Here is a 20,281-nt window from a genome sequence, read left to right on the forward strand (position 1 = left end):
TGCAATATAACTGATAATTTTTTTTTTTTAATAAAGCAAAACAATATTTAATATAAAAATAAATAATATAGAAGATAGTTAAAAGAAAATATAATAGATAAGAAAACAACAGGAAAGATGATAAATGATAAAATACTTGATAGAACAAAAAAAAACTTTGAGAGATGAAATGAGAAGAAAATGTAACAAGTAAAAGAAATGGAAAATAAGAAGATGCTTATTAGATATCGAATTCTACAAAATAAAACTAACCCAAAGAAAGAGCTCTGGACAGAAAAAAAAATAACATTAATAAATAACAATGGTAGATTCATCAAGTTGTTATTACACAAATAATAACTAATTTTAAGATTTTCACACTAATATAGTACTATTGTTACATACAATTACAAGAAGTTCTATAATATATGGTTTAACGAGTAAAATCAATTTCCTTTCTCCTTATTTCCCCAACTAGGAGAATCTACTTTATAGTGGCCGAGTATGCCCCAGGAGGACTCCCAAACCCACAAAGTTGACTCACAGCTGATTTTATGGAATAAATAATTGTCTACTCCAGCCGGATTCAAATCAACAGCACCTTACTGACTGAGCTATCCCATTCCCATAGACTTCAATAGTAATAAGAAAAAATAATTATCCCCTTTTAGAATATAAAAAATAAATAAACAAACAAAACAGAATATTTATTTATAATGAATTATATATAACTTTCATAATTTTCGGTTTATCAAGTGCTACTATTCAATTCAGTTTAGAAATACTAAACTACAACCAGTGGGCCTTAACTTGAGTGTTAGACAAAAAAATTATATTTTGTGAAAATAATCAAACTAAGCAAATCATATAAACCTTTACAATGAGAAAAATTGCTTAAAAACCCAAAAATCTACATATTGGACATGTGCGAAAACAACAGCCTCCAACCTACTGGAGGCTTTTGTGTCGACTATGTTATCACGGAAGATTGCATAAAACCAAAGTGTCCGATAAAGCCACGTGTACAATTACACACAAACAAAATACTTGCAAGGAAAAATGTCTTTAATTGTTTAAAGCAACTTATAAACTCTTCCTAAATCCCTGAATGGATAAGTGTACCGTACTTTATAAAACACTGTTCTAGAGAATACCGATTAATTTTAAATTCACAAATAGATAATATAAATAAAAAAATACCCATGAAGTTGTAGTTCCACGAGCCTTGAGCTGGTACCATGAAGAATCCAAGGAACCTGTCCGAGAGGAGCATCTGTACCTTCTCGTAATGGCTAGGCAGGTAGCCCTTAGGGTTGTTCCCTTTGTCCGTGTTCTGCCGGCCCCACTCAAACCCTGAAGGGGTAAGTTTGTAAGCGGTGAGTGAGCAAGATCCAGGTGTGAAGCTGCATGTTATGATAACGGTCTTTTCACCGTCCCATGAAGGATTGTCAGCCATTACTCGAGCGTGTGTTGTAATATCCTGCAATAAAAAAAAATATTAAGAAATAGTATTCATTATTTTACAGAAGATAGTTTGATCAGTTAACTTCATTTACTTTGCTTCGATTCCTTTATTACCTTGATTTGTTAAAATTTTCATTTTATATATTGAAGATTTACATTGTATACATGTTAGGGGTATTCATGATTTTGTGTTAAATGTAAAATGTTTTAAGTATAGGAGTGTGAGCAGCCCTATTTAAAGTCGTGTTAAATGTTAGATGCATAAGAGCTTCAAGCGGATTTTCTGAGCAGCTTGTTTTATAACCTTTCCATCCAAAGCTTCATGTCATTGTTTACTTTTAAGTTTTGATTAAAGTAATTTATTACAACATGCCTAAAGTAAGTGAAAAGGAAAAGTTGGGCTACTGAGTGCCTTCTTGATCTTCTAACTTGTGAGGAACAGAATCAAGATGATTTAATTGACAACTGTCATTACATTATTATTATTATTGTTATTCATTGCTTTATTAGTTATAAAAACATCCAAAACAATACTAATACACAACCTACGAGCAAGTACCCAAACACAACAAACAAAATGATGACAAGCTCACCTGGCCTGTTGCCTGACATCAGTCTCCATTTAGCAGACCTCGTAACACTCTCAACCATGATTAAAGAAGGAAATATTTCTCCATTTAACTTAATTTTTCGATTTAACATATTAAACTAAAGATCATGAATACCCCTATTACATATATTGTAGCCTATTAGAGTAGGTCTGTTCCAACAACCACTTCTGACTGTCTACTGTACGGAGCATGCACAGTACAGAATTTGGGAGGGAAAAATGCGTACTAAGCATGCTGCGTACAGTTTTTTGGAATAGACCAAGTGGAGAAGAGCGGAGGGTTGGTGGAGGAACATTTGCAACTGTGTATCTATCACTTCCCTTTATGTAGTCAGATGTATTACTTATGTGATGTTTCCATAACAACCCTATTGGGTTTTATTGGGGTTGTATTTATTAATACAGTGTAACCATAGTAACAAAAAACATAACATTCAGATAATTTAATTTTATATTATACATTACAATATAGATGATTGACCGTAAATAAACTAAAAGATGTTCTGCCTTGAGGTCAAGAAAAACAATGAAAGAATAAAAACTATTTATAATGAGGTGTAGATAGTTGACCGTAGATTAATGATTGGAGAAGTTTGTCGGGGGGTGCGATCAGCAAAGAACAACATAAATAAACAAAACCATATTTATTTATTTTATGCTGACGTTTCGACCTGAGTTTTCAGGTCTTCATCAGGGGTTGTGGCGTAGAAGGTAGGCTAGCAACTCAGCAATCCAGTAACATGGGGCCAACGACGTGATAACAACCATCTACATACACGTCACGAGTTGCTAGCCTACCTTCTACGCCACAACCCCTGATGAAGACCTGAAACTCAGGTCGAAACGTCAGCATAAAATAAATAAATATGGTTTTGTTTATTTATGTTGTTCTTTGCTGACCGCACCCTCCCTGACAAACTTCTCCAATAATTAAAAACTATTTATTTATGAACAATTCTAACCTACACTACTGTTCTGGTTGGAAGAGGTGTACGGCATTAAACTGATTGTTTTTCTTCACCATTTAATATTTCTCAGTAATAATATAAATAAATTAATAAAGGGAAAAAAAAATTCATGATTATACTCAATTAAACAAAAAATAGTAATTACGTTTAAGAGAATATAAAAAAAAAAAGAAAAAAGAAGGAACTAAATTCTTAAGTGTTAAAAAGTACCGGCAAAACTTTTATCCTAGACCAAATACATAAAAAATTTGAGTTTATATTAATATCTTTATAGAAGAATTGATAAAAAAAATTTTTGATTGAAAAAGATTTAGTCTAAGAATTTTTGTAAAGAATAATAGTAAAATATACCTGAGGGGAAAGTTGAGGAAGCTCGTTTGGCTGCGTGTGGATCCACCCGAGAGGCTCCATGTCCTTCAGGAACTGGTGGCTAGGGAGCGATTGTGGAAGGTGAACCGTTTGATGGGTACCCCACTGCGGAGGCATCACTATACACCTGATCTCCTTTACCTGTGGGTTGTCTGCGGGGCTAACACCATATAAATAGCCAGCAATCTGTGTATCATTAAAAATCACTTTAGTTAGTTAAGATATAATTTTAATTTACTAATTGTTGATATAAACTTATAGATACAATTTAAAAATGAATTTAAACCAATAGTTAGTATGATATTTATTATATCATCTAAGTATATCTAAGAAATGTAAAATCAATTTTTAAAATTATTATTGTTGAGTATATTAGTTTACCTGAGCTCTGAGATCTGATATTGTGACAAATTTCTTGAGAACATTTTTCGGGAGGATGTAAGTGAAGCCAGTCTCTTTAATATCGTCTGATGAGACATAAATATAGTTCGTCCTGAGGTGAAGGTTAGTGGCAGAAATAGCTCTTACTCTCCATTCGGTCTTCGAACTAGAAATTGAGAAAAGAAAATTAATAGAAATAGGAGTTGAGTTTATTATACGAAATCATCAGCGGTCGATTCTTAATTTAATACTTAGATTTAAACTTAAGTATAGCATATCTAAGATGAGTTTGCCTGTGGGTAAGGAGAGGCGAACTTTCTCCCGTCGAATGACACTCTTCTGGCCACTCATCCACTCTATGGTGAGTAGTGGAGGAGTTGGAGAGGGATATGTATGAGCTTCCTTCTCCTACAGTCAAACTCAGTTTAGATGTACCATAAACCATCTTAATTTAACCTTTACAAGCCACGGTATCTGTTTGCCAACTGCCTCAGACTTCCCTTCAATTCATTAAAAAAAAAGAGAGACTGTTTAGTATGTATACTTTATGGTAATAAATAGATGAATGGAAGGTGGTTGGAAGTGGCATTAGTACAGCAGTAATGAGAAAAAATATTAATTGTTTCTAAACTAAACTGGTTCTTATCTTGCTTTGTTTTCACCCAGATGTAGACCTAAAATTTAGGCTGTAACACACAACTAATGTGTTTATCAATTATAATAAAAAATATTTATATGGTCTCAAAAGAAAATTTTTTAGCTATTAGCCCAAACAAAAAAAAAAAACTACAGTATTTTTCTTGAATAATTGAAGGTATCCATAAAGAAACCTTGGCCCTCTTGTGATCAAGTCAGGTCATAGACCTTAACTCGAAATTGTTTGCTAATTTAACAACTAAAATTTTTGCAGACTGTATTTTTTAAGGTGGAGTAATAATTTTTTTTCAGGATTTTGATATCACAACATAAATCCAAGGTATCAATATTAGATACAGATGGAGCCTTGAGTTTTCTAATTTTTTTTTTTTGCGAAATGAACATTCTTGAAAATAATTTCATATTCAGCTTTTTTTATTGTAATTAAAATCTGATACAGTATTTAAAATATTAGGAAACAAATAAAAGAATAAAACCATTATAAACTGTAGTTGCCTTCTATTTTAGACTTAAAAAAAAAATTAGAATCTAATATGAATTAATTCTCCATAAATTAAAAAAAAAAAATGTCATGATGAGGATCTATGATGATTAATGAATAAAAAAAAAAAAGAAAAAAACCTTTAGAAGATGACAAATTAAAATATTAATCTAATATCAGCTTGCTACATGGTTTTCATTAAAGCCCTAAAAGCCTAATAACGATATACACTCATTATTATTAATCCAATAATTGTAAATGTGCATCATTATTATTAATTCAATAATAGAAAATTTGCATAATTTCCATTGATAAAATTGAATTTACTGAAAAAATAAAATAAAATACTAAATGAAATATAATGAGACCAACTGCAACATTAAAAGTCTCATATTTTTTTCCACTGATAAATTTGAATTAAACTGAAAAAATAAAATACTTTATTCCAATTCTTACCTGAAAGTTTGAGTTTCATAATTCGATGTTGTCGCTGTAATGATTTCGTCACCATGTTTGTTGACTGTTCTTGTTGTCGTAGCAGTGAGTTGAGATTGCTCTTTGGTCTGTTTCTCTATCTCCGCAATCTGTTGCCTTTGAGCGGAAGGCGCAGATATCTCCATACCCAAGATGATGTCTCTTATTTCTGACTGAGTCAGTGATGCCACGTTTACACTGAAATTATTGTAAATATGTTAATACCAACAACAATCTAAAAGCTTTTGGCAAATAGGATATAAAATGAAGATATGATATTTCTTCGAGGGAATTTATTTGAAAAACTTGGATATTTGAATCATAAAAACTATGACAAAATAGAACTTAAGACAATATACCAACAGTAGTATGAGAAAACTTATTTGTCTTTTTCACTAAATTTTATAAGACAAAGAAAAAACTTTTCACTTTAAGGTAGTTTAAAGACTTATGGCTTAATTCAACTACTTCTAAAAGGAAAACTGTGGGAACAAATTATGTAATATTTTCAAAGGAGTCTGTTGTCCCTATTACTATACCTAAAAGACTTTGAGAGTTTTTCAAACTTAAAAGTTCTCTCATTCCTCGGTCAATATATTAAGTTCAATAACTATACGAGATAAATTCTAGATTCACATTATATCATTATAAATTAATGAGACTAATTATATATAAATTAGATATTGAATTACTATCAGTGATCATAATACGTTTATCATTATAGGAGTTAATAATTTTGTCAAGTTTGTTTTGCCGAGCTTGACTTATCATGAGGGTCGGCTATAAGTAATTCTAATCGAGAGAAAATTGCTTAATAAATTTGAACTTATATAAAATAAAGGTTATTTATTTACTTGTTTTTCTTTCCGTAATCGGCCAGAATTAGATCCTTGAGTTGGACTTCTACTTTGATCCATTCATCGTCAGAAAGAGTCGGCCAGATGTGATGTGGTTCGGTGATAGTCGTCTTGTCCGGCTTCAGCATTACTTTGGTCCTCTCCGTGTTGACGTGAAGGGCTCGAAGGATCAGAATTAAACGAGAAAATGCCTGTAATTTAATAAAAAAAAATATAAAGAATGAACCAAATTTTAATTTTCCTCAATTTATTTAAATTAGAAATAATCATATAGACATTTAAGAAAACAATAAGTGTATACTTACAGTGTAAGAAGAAATAGTCTTGAGCCAATCATCATAGAGATTAAACAGGACCATCTGAGGCTCCGTAGCTTTCAGAATAAGATCACCAAACTTTTCGACTTTCAAACAAGCTTGGAAAGGAAGCTGCAGTTCGGAGCCCTTGATCACAATGTTCGGGAAATCGAGCAAATGGACCTATTTTAAAAACTTCATTAGTGAAATAATTACATTTTTTTCAAACATATTCTTATTGCATAGATATAAAATGTACAATATTTACTATATCATTTTGGGATAACCCCTTATACAATACAGTTCAATTGTCCTGATACTAATTACACTTTGCAAACTTCTCTATTTTACATTTTGGTAAAAATAAAACCAAAACATTATTGAATTAATACCAAATACATAACATTGGATAAAATAAAATATATATCATTGAGTAACATGAAATCACTGATTTATATTTACATTAATATATGTTTAGTTCTTTTGTATTCACACAAAATGTTTGTGTTGTAATCTACAGATTGTAGTTTTAATGTAATTTACTATTTCTATGATAAGAGGGTTTAATGAGTCAGGGCAAGACTGGAAGAAATAATGTGTCAGTTTATAAATCTAATCCTCTACGGTGTCTATATTTGTTTTGAAATACTTGAGTTTTTTTTTATATTGGTCGAACTATAATTAAGCTCCATATGGGGAAGGCATAATAAGTTTAGATGGGTCTTAGTATCACTTTATATATAATCAATTTATTTCTACTGGTTAATTTTGATTTTTTATTAAAGTATGGGATACATTTGATATAGAATTTTTCTTGCGTTTTCTAATTTCAAATTGATGTGGTGGTTAAATAATAGTTTGCTGTCCAAGGTGACTCCTAAGTATTTAATTGCTTTGGTAAAAGGGAGGAGGGTATTACTTAAATCTGTGGATGATGGAAGTATAGGCCATAGTTTTGTGAAAATAATGGCTTCTGTTTTATCAATATTTAAAACTAATACCCATTTTTTAAAGGAATTTAGATGTTTCTTTGAGAACATCTTTTAGCCTATTACCAATCGTGTCAAAATGGAATGAGGAGGCGAAAATTGCTCTATCATCGGCAAAAAGGGCTATATCTACCTTTTTAAATTTCAGGTAATCATTTATGAAAAGATAAAATAGAATGGGACTTAGATAGCAACCTTGGAAGAGGTTATGTTATTAACTGAAATGAAGAGTGATCGATTGGATAAAAATGACTGTAAGAGTAATACTAACTAAATATCTTAAATAATTTTTCAAAACCATAAAACAATAATAATAATATTGTTTTGTTTTTTATTTTGTATAAATCCGAGTTTGGGTATACCATTTGTTATTAGCTTATATAATAATAAAATAGTTTGTATATTGTTGTTATTATTATTTAAATATTATTAGAAATTAAATATTAGTATATATGTATATATAGTTGACCGTAAAAATTGATATATAAGAGGATGGTCAGGGTTGCGGTCAAAAGTGAAACAAAAATAGTTGTAAACTGACTGACCATCTTCTTATATATTTTAAATATTAGTACTTTACAGGCTAACACTATTTATATGGCGGGTTGCCCCATAAACAATATTATTATTATTATTATTATAAAACAAAGAAGTATATTAAAAGATAGAGATGAACTAAGAACATTGATCATTAAGAAACTCACCTCAAGAGGGTCCAACATTCCCTTCCTCGTGACGATGATTTGTTTTGGCTGTTCTTCAACAGGTAATGACCTGATCAAAGCAGCTACTTCTTCAGCAGTTTTCCATTTCGCCAACTAAAATTTAAGATAAAGGTTCAATGTGATTATAACAAAATCTAGCAAAAAATATTTAATTTATATTATTTCCATGTTTCAAAAATAATCTCTCTAGTACAGCATTAATTCAAGCTTGGGCATTGACTAAGATTGCTGATTTTTGAGGTGAAAATATTGTGATGAATCTTTGGCCCAATCAGAGATGGGGAAAAATTAGCTATAGTTGAAACTAATAGATAAAGTTGCCATGGATACGGTCCTTATTCATGAATGAACCATTGATAAATAAATATCGTATCCATGGTAATATTAGCTATAGTTGAAACTAATAGATAAAGTTGCCATGGATACGACCCTTATTCATGAATGAACCATTGATAAATAAATATTGTATCCATGGCAACATTAGCTATTAGTTTCATAGTTTCCCAACTCTGGGCCCAAGCCGATATGACCAATCACTGGCTACACACATCTTCACAATTATGTCAATCCAAACTCAAATCTACCAGATAAGTCTTGATGTACTCCTACCTACGCTTTGGTCTATCCTTTGCGGCTGTTTACCTATCAGTTCAGTGTTTATTAACATTTTAGAGATCCATTCGTTATTAAACCCAACAACCTAACACGTCCATCTTATTCACTGCAAATTTTTTTTAGTTGGCACAGAAGCACTGTGGCTAATAAGGTCTATTGTGTGCCAATGACAATAACTATTACAACACTGGGGCAAGCTCATTAGATCTTAAGTTATGAAGATTCGAAGAATCTTAATAGACTTAAGGGGTTGATCAGCTCGCACTGCTTGGGATCCACCCTAAACATTAAACCTGCAAATTGGTCACACCAACATATTATGTGGTATGCTGTATCATCCTCGGCATTGCAGAATCTGCACAGGGATGACTCTGTTAGCTTGAGGTTAAAAATGTGTTTGTTTAATCTACAGTGACCTGTATAGGTCCCGGTAATATCCTAAGAGAGCTCCTGTCCAACCGAAGCAGATTAGCCTGTCTTAGTCTTTTGTTAGGCCAGTGACGCTTGGCTTTTAATCGATAAGCTGCCTTTATAGTGCTTATTGCATAGCTCAGGCTAATGCCAAACACAGGCTCGGGAGTTATAGTACTTACTTTTTTACTGGTAGAAGAGATAGGTTTCCAAAACTTTTCAATCCCAATTTTCAAAAGAACTGTAATTAAGATTCTTTTGAAAATAATTTATTTGTTACTAGGGTCCGCTTATCCAACAAATATATATTAGTTATGTCTATTATATCAAAAATATATATGAATTAAAATTGTAAAACCAAGATAAAATAAATGGAAAAAGCCTAGTAATAATATTTCTTGAAAAGATGAAGTAATAATATTATCAAACAATAATACTAAATCAGAGTCAACTCGAATCTCAATAATATCAGACTAAAAAATTTCTTATTAGAACAATATTTTTTTATTTTTCCAAAATACATTTCCGACTTAGCTCACCTGACCGAGACGTTTCTGTCCAGCCCACACAGATGTATGAATAATTTTTAAAAAGAGCTGTCCAGTACGGGGATTAAAGATGAAAATAGCTCCATTGATGGGTTTTGTGGTAAGGTTACCTTCAAAAGTTTTGTGAATAGTTACACGGTACACATTGGTATCATCAACGAACCTAAACAAAAAAAAAAAAATTGTCTCTGAATGTTGTAAATAATATAAGAATATAATTGGTCCGATCAATGAGAACCAGGTATTATAACACAAAAGAAAATTGGATATTCATAGAAATAAGCTTTCAAATATACAACTAACCAGATGATTTGGTTCGAGAACAGTTCTCCATAATTCTGAGAAGATAAGTAAGGTTCAGTGGGCTCAGATGAATACAGCTGCAAGGCCTTCCTGATCCTCTCCCTTAACACATATAGGGCAGGATTTGCCTTCATGATTTTAGCCATCGCCTGCTGGATCAGTGGTTTACAACCTGGGAACCAGTTACCATAAGCACTGAAAAAAACGAAACATGACAATCATAAATCTTTCCATTTTTTATCAAAATAAGTTGTAAAAAATAAGAGATACAAGGTGAAATAATAATCAGAATTTGAATTGCAGGTTTTCTAAGATATAGGAGTGGCATTGAGTACTAATTACTTAGAATAGAAAGGAAGCTAGGAAATATGTTTAATACAAGATATTTTACAATTACTATCCATCCTTTATCTTTTATGTTTATACATTTTATCTGTATTTTATATTCATCAGTTACTTCCAACTTATACTTACATTTATTACTTTATAATTAATATTTTTATTATATAATTTCCACACGTTTGTACCGCTATTCTATTTTCTTGTCTTCACTATATTATATTTATTTTATCTATTTTTTAGTTTCATTTCTTTTTGTATTTTATCCACACATATTTTTTATATAATTTCTTTCCCTTATGCAAATTATCATTTGATGTATGCCTATATTTAATATTTGTTTAAATTACCTAATATTATCTTTAACATTATTTTATATCTTTTTACTTACAAATGTAACATTAGTTAACCACCAATTCTGTCTGCCTAGAGCTTCATTCTCGTGCTTACCTGCATTCAGTACGGTGTCTTATTTTGTTCATTTTTTCCCCATAATTCTTACACCCTTTTTTCTGTCTTTTAGTATGTATTGTATATTTTTTTTTTTATCTACTTTGTTGTTGTCTGGGGCTTTAGGGCGTAAAAACCCTGAGGTCATCAACGCCCAGGGTTTTTACTAATTTACTTTATTTTTTATCTACTTTTTTATTTGGGAGGAGAAGAGAGTCAGGGGGGGAGGGGTAAGGTCAGCAGAAAAACACTAATAAACAAAGGATTATTTATTTGTGCCTACGTTTCGACCTGATTTTCAGGTCTTCTTCAGGGAGTTATAGGCAGAAATTCTGGCTAAACTGGCTAATTTTTTTTTTATTCTGGCTAAACTACTTTTTTATTTGTTATTATTTCTATTTTCATTGTCTAAAACCTTTTTGTAATGCTCATTTAATTTTATGTTTCAATGTACATCTTATTTTATTTTCTCCATTTTTATATAAATTTTTTCACATATTTTTAATCATAATTAGCAACACCTAAGTTTACTTTTATTTCATGTTATCTATCTTCTTACCTTGTTACCTTATTTTAGTGTTTGGATCTTTTTTAGCTCTGATGAAGTCCTGCCCAGTGGGGCAAAATGTTGGCTCATATTCAATAGTGTAAAAAAACATAATTTATTCAGGTGAATGGAATATGGTCCAGGGGCGGTAAAAAAAAAAAAACTCAACTAATAAATCAGTATACTATTTTTATTATTATTAGGGCTCAATAAAAATAGTATAATCATTTACTACTTGGGTTTTTTTTTACTGCACCCAGACCATATTCCATTCATCTATTCACACGGTCAATCAGCAATCTTCCCATAATTTATTCAGAATTGACCCTTAAATATGAATGAAAGCTACGGTCAGGAAGCCTACCTGAACGCAGTTGTACCTTCATTGTTCACATTACCACTGCCATCAAATTATGTTTTTAAATTATTTTATTCATAATAAATGAAGTTTGATGATTGTATGAATTATGATAGTTTGCAAAAATAATGTTTTTATAATGTTAGTAACTGCAGATTTGGCCAAGTAAAATACATGGAAAATCTTCACCGATAGGTATTTCGGGCACTTAAAAATAATTTTTTTAAACACATAAAAATTAATAAATTTCCATCATGACTATTGCTAATAATCTGAATATCAATATAAATGAAAAATACCTGTGCAAATTGTAGGCAAGATCTATAGCAATGAGAACTCCCGTTGGTGAAGGATAGATGGACATATTATCCGTAGTGTAGTCCAAGAATTTAGCTCTAGCATAACGTTCTATATCGTGAGAATCGTAGTCACCCCATCTCAGCTGAACGTCAATCCAATACTTCTGGGTAGTTGTTGTATCCATAGTATCTCTAAAATAGAAAACAATTTCATCTTCATATCTTAATTAGTATTAAGAGTTCTACCGTTAGTAGTATAAAGTAAAGAACACTGTAATGTCGATGATACGAACTGAATGCTGCAGTGGGTTGGTTCAGATTACTAAAAAGTTTGGATTACAGAAAGTATCACGAAAAATGGTGTAAACAAATTCAACAATATTAATATACATAGCTATTTTTATGTATTTATTTTTTTCTAACATATTTTATTGCAAAATTGACAGCTTGAAGTTTTAAAAAATTAAAAATTTATTTTTTCTTTTACATCCTGAGTAATACTAAGAGATTATTCAATTTGTTAAAATTATAAGATTGTTATTTATTAGTTAAAAAAAGTATAAACAAAAATAAAAAATACTCTTTGGATGGATCTATTTAAAACATGATAAAAAATAATGAGATCACCAACAAAATTTGAATTTCACTTAAATCTAATACTAATTAAATTAGTTTTAGATAATCAAGTTATTTACAAAATAGATCCACCTTTGATTTTCATGGTTAGTACAATAACTTGCCTATAAATCAGGAAGTTAAAAATGTCTGTTACACTTGTGTCCTTTAATTTAAAAACAAAAATGTAGTTAGCCTGCTGAGTTTTCTCAAAAAAAAAACAACTTTTTTTTACGTGAGTTTGAATTACGGGAGTGTTTATAGTATCAAAGTTCAGATTACTGAGATTATGCTGTATATCATGCAACAAAGAAACTAAATTATTAATAAAACAACTTTTGATGAATACAGAATTTATAGAAAAATTTAATGTGAAAACAAAACCTACTTGGAATCAGCAAGCAGCGATGGACGGGAGACATTCCACTTATAGGCTGCGAATAGGAGAATATCAGCACAGGAAGAGTTCATCTTGTAAGACTTCCTGGGATGGATGGTTTCTTTCTGAACAGTTTCGATCTCCAACGCATCCAACTCTTGGTCAAATACCTGTATTTACATTGATAACTGTCGTTAATAACAGACTAACTAATAACAATCAGATAGTTGGGTCATGTAGCATTTATGCACAAGTAATAAGTCTTCAGACACCAACAGGAAAACCAATTTGGTGAAAGACATAGTAAAAGACAATGCTTGAAGTGGTTGGATAAGGAACATGAAACATTAACGAAGATGGGAATTAGAATATTGATGATACTTGCTCAGGATAAGAGAGAGTGTAGGAAGGTTATGAGAGGCCCAGGTACTAGCTGGAACATAGCGCCTATTATTAATAAGAGTAGAAGATGGTCAGAGATGTGGTCAGCTAAGATACGCAAATAAACAAAACCTATTTGTGCTGGCATTTCGAACTGAATTTCAGGCCTCCGTTAGGGTGACTTGAGCGAAGATACAGTCAGTCTAAAGTCCACATTAAATTACCCCGATGAAGGCCTGAAATTCATGTCGAAACATCAGCACAAATAAATAAGTTTTGTTTATTTGTGTATTTTAACTGAACACACCCGCGACCATCTCTCATAGATTTACGGTAAACTATTAATACCTCATCAAAAATTAATAAATAACTGATGGTAAATAAAATATAAAATATAATTTTATTGACTATACAAATAGGAGTATCATTTAAAAATGATAGGATAAGGTAAAGGATAAATTAATATTGTTATATATAAAAAATTGTAAATGATAAATAACATTATTTAAAATGCATAAAAAACATTACAGAACAATTGTATAATAATGCTGACAATGGGGAGATGAAACCCATTTATCATGTTTTAAGAAATTACCACATTAGTTAAATAACAGTTGCCAAATTTGATGAATTCGCCTGTAAAATATGATCTAATACTTCTACTACAAATTTTGGAAATTGCAGTTTTAAAAGGAAACTATCGTCCAAAAGTTTTTTCACTAAAACCTGTGACATATACATACACTCCGATTGTATTATTTATTTAATGGCAAATTTTCAACTCTTCATCTTCAAAATTAAATTTTTAGTAACCTTCCAAATCAAAATTTTAAAATTTTAGCCCATACTCGACTCTTGTACCTTATACAGTTGTAAATTTGAATTAATTAAAAAAACAAAAACATACCTGACAAAGATCCATGACGATTGATTCGTGAACTTTTTGCCACAAGTGAGCACGGAAAATTTGAATAAGAGAAATTTTCAAAGTTGGGATTTTACCATGCATAAAGATGCCTGTCAAATCGAGTTGTACCTAAAAATGATTTGAATTATTTACTCTGGTATTGGACAAGACATAAGAAAATCATTAAGGAAATATAATTATCACAAAACCATAAAGATTATGACAAACCTGGAAACCGACGTAGACATTAGCTCTGTTAATTGTGGGTGACCACCATAATGTGAACCTTCTGTTGGGAATCTGATTCAAACCAGAGCGCTGGGCGTTAGTCAGCTTTTTATATTTCATAGATTCTTCGAACCCAGAGGCTTTCTCCCTAAAAGAATAATCGGGAATAAAAAAAAGTTATAATTAAATGTTAATAGTCTCGATGAAATTGTTTTTAAGGTGCTGCTAACATTGTTTGTTGTAGCCACTGTATAGAAATAAAAAAGACTAATGTGTACCAAAAACTTAAACCCACACAGTGCTAGATGCATTTCACATTTCTATCCACTGTAGCCTCCTTCTCTTCGTAACGAGAATGCTCCAATCCAAAGGCTATTTATTTTTAAGTGATGTACCAGCCATAGCTACAGTAGTACAGCTCAGCAATAATGCAAATATAAAGCTAACTTTTTTTTAAAAAGTGGAAAAGAAAAAAAAACTTAAAAAGAAAATAAAAAATACTATATATTGTGCGCGTACAAAATGTTGGGAGATAATACCCCACACACATACAATAATATACCCACATATGTCAAAATTATAAAAATTCCACAGTGAAAAATCGACACATATACACACAGAATCTTAAATTTTTTTTAAAAAAAAAAAAGGGGATATAAACAGGACAACACCATACTAAAAACAGTGGGGGGGGGCAAAGTTTTAATTTTGAAAGAACAACAAAAAAAAAAAAGAAAACCCCCCAGGCTGGATTCAAACTGGTGTCACTACAGTTATGAGCCAGTCAAAGTTGGCGCCTTAACTCACTCGACTACGAACAGCCCTTTTACAACCTTGTAAATTATTCAATAGATTGTAAAAAAAAGTAGGTTCTAAATAAAATTGTAGAGTATATGTGTATAGATGACGAGATTTCATAATGAGAAATTGATAAAATTGACAAATATTAGGATACACTAGTACACGAGTATGAGATAATATCCTGAAACGTTGTACAAGCACAAAATATAGAATAGTTTATATTTTAATTAGAAGTTTTCTTCACTTCAAAAATTTTAAAAATTAATATAATCAACTTCCTAAAAAGAAAAATCCCAAATAAAGATAACTACATATAAAAACTATAAACTAGGTTGTATATTTATCTATGTTGATACAAAAGGCAGTTATATGTTCAATCATCTCAATGAAGAAAGAATAATTTTCAAACAAAAAAATGCTTCTAATAGTCCACAAGGAGTTAAAAGTTTCCGAGTTCTAATGTGCCAGAGGCTCCATCTATTGCTACATAAGCTAACAAGTCACAACACTATCTATCGACCACTGTGGGAACTATTACTACTAATTCTTTGCCAGTACTGACATTCAGGTTCTGCAGAGCAATTATCAAACACTCTCTCTGTTACAGATATTCAAGAAGTAAACATGTCTAGCTAGACCTATGTTGCTCAGCATGGCACAAGAGGAATGCAGTCTAGAGGCCAGCCAGACATATTCACAAGTAATAATCATCGACAGGTTTAACCTAACTATAGATCATAAATATTTTATCAGATTCAACTTAAATTTATCTCTGCAATAGTAATTTTTCCCATTAAAAAATTTCTGATGCACACAGCTCCAGGATAAAATAATCAAATAAAAGAGAGGTTATGTTTAAACATAAACTGAAACCATGCATTTCCAGACAATTTTATACCTAGATAAATAAATTCTATTTAAAACAAGTTGTCTCAATAGAAAATACATCGAACATTAAATTTTATGTACAGTACAAATTTTATCCACATACCAAAACAGACCCTCCCACGTCGGGAAGTAGGTTCCCTTGAACAACGTGTGCTCTAGGATACCTTCTACACCTCCCAATGCTTGAATCATATCAGTTCTGTAGTTATTAAGGTTCCACAACTTTCCATCGTGACGCTGATGTGTCCACCAGAATGGATTTTGTTTCAGTACCTTAAAAAAAAAATTGAAAAAAATCATTTTACAACTTAACTCAACTAGATTTTTCAGGCTTAGATAATAACAAAAAAATTATATGTTTAAATTTCTAATATACCTCAATCAGAAAAAATATTGTAACAAGTAATAATATAGAGGAGCGTTGATTACCTGATACATCTTAAATTCAGTCCTTATCCTCCAACCTTTGTCATAGGCTAGGGTGTGACGATCTTTCTGGAAAAGAGTGTTGATACGTGGGATTCCTCTGTCCCAGCTGTCTTCAAGATCTTCAAGAGTGAGACGCCTAAAAGGAAACAGGTAAATTTTTTATTAATGTAGTGGCCAACATATATTTACTAATGGGTTCCAAACAATAAATAAATGTATTTGTTGTATCAATTATGTATTAGCATGTTTTTATTTGCGACAGAGGTACTAATACCAGTTATACATACGCCAGCCCAGGCGCCCTTATCTCTGCAGTTAGTAGTTGCTAGCAGGCTGGCCAGCCCTCATACTCACTTCAAGCGACGGCCGGCGGCTCTTCTCCTCCAAGAGGAAATTTCTCCACAAGGGGCTTCATCACCCAGGGTGACAAACAGACAATTTTATTTATGTCGCAAAAACAAAAAACGATATTTTTTGTTTTTTAATTTTTGTATTTTTATAAGTTCCTTTTTTTATATTTAATAAAAAAATTCGGCTATTTATTTATTTTATTTTCAATACTCTACATGGTTGGGCTATTAAAGGTTCCTTTTGAAACACTACCCGCCATAAAAATTAACATTGCTTGACTATTATCAAAGAATTACATGATTTCTGAAAATCGATAGGTTGTTTAAAATGCTAGACATGCTTTAATTTGAAACCTAAAACATATTTTTAGGCTAAACTAATAAAAATGTATTAATACATGAAATACAACTTCAATGACTAATAGATTTTAGGTTCAGCGGAAGTAGTAAAGTGGAATCAAGTTCGTAAGTGAAGCTCCTTAGAAAAGAGGTTATAAGTTTGATACGCTCCAGACCTCATAGCATTCCCTCTTCTCCATCTCTTTACCTGAGTCTAGTCCTATATCAGAACTCAGTACAGATTAAGCAACAAGAGTGATCCAAGCAAATTGCCTAGACACAATTTTACTTACTGCCACGGTCACAGTCAGAAATTACTTCAACGGGAAGCCATTATTTATACAGAATGAGACGGAAAACTGCAGCAAACCTTATTCTCTTTTAACTACATTGGAAAACCGCGGGACTGTAATATAGAAGTCACTAACTCTAGGACTTTGCCTCTTCAACCATACAACAGATTAGTAACTCTGCTTAATTTATATAGCATTTATTTTGTTTTACTTAATAAATAAATGAAACTTTATTATTTTTGTTCAAGACAAGAGCAGATATCTTTCATATTTCTTTCCATTACTTTCAATTAATTTAATTACATTCGTTTTAGTTTACCATTCCATTCAAATCATCAATTTCCAGTATCTACTGACAGTTCTCAGAATAAATTTAATTGAAGTATGTTGATCCCAATAATCTAAAAAAAAATGTGGAAGGTTGATATGCCTTATTTTATAAACAATATGTGTTTTGTATAAGTCGAAAGAGCCTAAAAGAGCCCTCCCCATAATATAAACACTAATAGTGCTCTTGTGGCCAATAGTAAAACCCCTACCGCCCCTGATCCCCTCTGGGGAGAGAAGAGATAAAGGGCATTAGAGAGCCATTTTTTAAGGAAAAATCTTTTTTTTTTTTCTTTCCACTAAAAATCAATCTCATAATGTGTGAATAAAACATTTAGGAACTGACTCCTCAGGAATAAAGGAGAGGGAGTAAGTTCAACTCTAATTTCTTTTATTTCTTCACCATTTATCATCATCATTACCATCAATAGCTACCACTTCCATGGACCCCAAATTAAAATTCATAAACCCATTCCAGAATTTTTTTCTTCCATCCACCCCCTATACCCATTTTTTTTTAGTGCCCCCTTCCTAGTCATTTCTGATATATGGGTATGGGGGGTTATCTACAGGTTACTACCCTATTCTATCTATGGTTGGGGGAAGTCAAGTTTTCATTTTCATGGGACCACTACGGAAATAAAAGTTAAACCCCCAGGCCAGATTTGACCTGGTGCCACTGCAGTTATGAGCCAGTCAAAGCTGGCGCATTAACTCGCTCAACTATGAACAGCCCTTTTACAACCAATTGTAAATTATTCAACAGATTTTGTTTTTTCATTCAATTCTTTTCAATTAATTTTATTAAATACAGTCCACTCTTTACAACCCAACAAGTACATTTTAAAGTGAAGTAATGCCTGGCCTTAAGTTGAAGAAGCATCCCCCAACAATGGTTCAATTTTTTGGTTTCACCCAAAACAAATGGTTTCAAAAAGTTACCTTTTATTATAAAATAGAAATAGGTTTGAAGCATATTAGAGTGATAACTGAAGTACCTGTTCTGAGCATTGGCTTCCTGCCTCTTCAGAGCGTATTCTGCCCAGACCCTCTGAGAGTCGATAAACTCTGATTCCCAAGGCTGTATGTAACGGTAAAGATTAGGGATGAGCTGGTCCTCATCGTGACTCATTCCTGATCTGAAGTGAGTTATACCAACATCAGTCTGTTTAGACCACCTCAAGTCGGACTGAAAACAAAATGGCAAACATAATAATATATTTTTAAAAATTATTTTAAAGTGCCGTTAGACCTCTTATATTAGCATTAAAGTTGAATGAGGATAAAAAAAATTAGTAAGTTTATACACAAGTATTTATATTTCACAGTCTCCAGTACATATTATATACTTCTAACGTAAATGAACCCAAATGCATTTAACAGAATTTGGGAATTATAAGCTTTATTATTAATTATTTCTTAGTTATAAATTATTATCATTATTATTCTCTTTAAAAGTTATATTTCAATCCTTTGATGCATTTCATTATTAAATTTTGTAACAGTCTATAAATTATTATTATTTTATCATTTTTCAAATAACTAAATTTCAGTTTTTGTTTTGTTTTATTAGTATTATATTGCTAATTTAGCAAAAATTAAATCAATAGTTTTATCTGTAAAAATAATATAATGTTGGCTTATAAGTTCTTGCAGTCTACACAATACCATTAGTACACCATTTTCTTTTCACTTATATTTACATAATTTTAAGCCAACCTTAATTTAATTTTTTGTATCTTATTGTCCAACAATGTCAAAATAATTTTTAGTTCTTTTTGTATATTTTTAGCCCTGATGAAGCTCTAAAAAATGGGGTAAAATGTCGGCAAATAATAAATATTGACCCCACCATCTTCCTCATCATTTGTAAATACAAAAGGTTTATTTGTTATAATTTTCTATGATTAAAAAAAGTTGTAAAAATGTTAATTTTACAACAACAAAAAAAAAAATGACGATACTAACCTGAGGTATAAGTACGTGTCCCATGGAAAGCATTCCAAGACCGCCAAGTTCTTTTGGTGTATAGAAGACAACAGGTGGAAACCTCGAAGGCATTTTTGAATTGAGACCGATCTTGATCCTAGTTTGGATTTTATTCTCGCATTTTACCAACAAGTCGAGAAGCTCTTGGGTGTTGACGACAGCTTCTCTAAAGTAGGTCATGAGACCTATCAGTGCAGTATTCCATTTGTTCACAATCTGAAAAAAAAAAAAAAAA

At 31.3% G+C, this 20,281-nt stretch overlaps 1 protein-coding gene across 1 annotated transcript in view; it reads right to left on the reverse strand.

Annotated features, from left to right (window-relative positions):
• Positions 1-20,281, reverse strand: part of Prp8 (pre-mRNA processing factor 8) — a gene marked incomplete in the record, with an annotated part of 69,745 nt that overhangs the window by 878 nt on the left and 48,586 nt on the right. The window contains 17 exon segments of the mRNA XM_067049531.1: positions 1,180-1,459; positions 3,373-3,576; positions 3,772-3,937; positions 5,366-5,581; positions 6,238-6,431; positions 6,546-6,719; positions 8,230-8,343; positions 9,816-9,987; positions 10,128-10,322; positions 12,121-12,312; positions 13,124-13,284; positions 14,403-14,531; positions 14,631-14,778; positions 16,423-16,592; positions 16,749-16,884; positions 19,056-19,246; positions 20,026-20,262. Coding sequence (XP_066905632.1) covers positions 1,180-1,459; positions 3,373-3,576; positions 3,772-3,937; positions 5,366-5,581; positions 6,238-6,431; positions 6,546-6,719; positions 8,230-8,343; positions 9,816-9,987; positions 10,128-10,322; positions 12,121-12,312; positions 13,124-13,284; positions 14,403-14,531; positions 14,631-14,778; positions 16,423-16,592; positions 16,749-16,884; positions 19,056-19,246; positions 20,026-20,262 — 3,079 coding nt within the window.

This window comes from Halyomorpha halys, unplaced genomic scaffold (genome assembly GCF_000696795.3).
Source record: "Halyomorpha halys isolate HHAL.00 unplaced genomic scaffold, Hhal_1.1 Scaffold253.1, whole genome shotgun sequence".
Classification (NCBI taxonomy): Eukaryota; Metazoa; Arthropoda; class Insecta; order Hemiptera; family Pentatomidae; genus Halyomorpha; species Halyomorpha halys.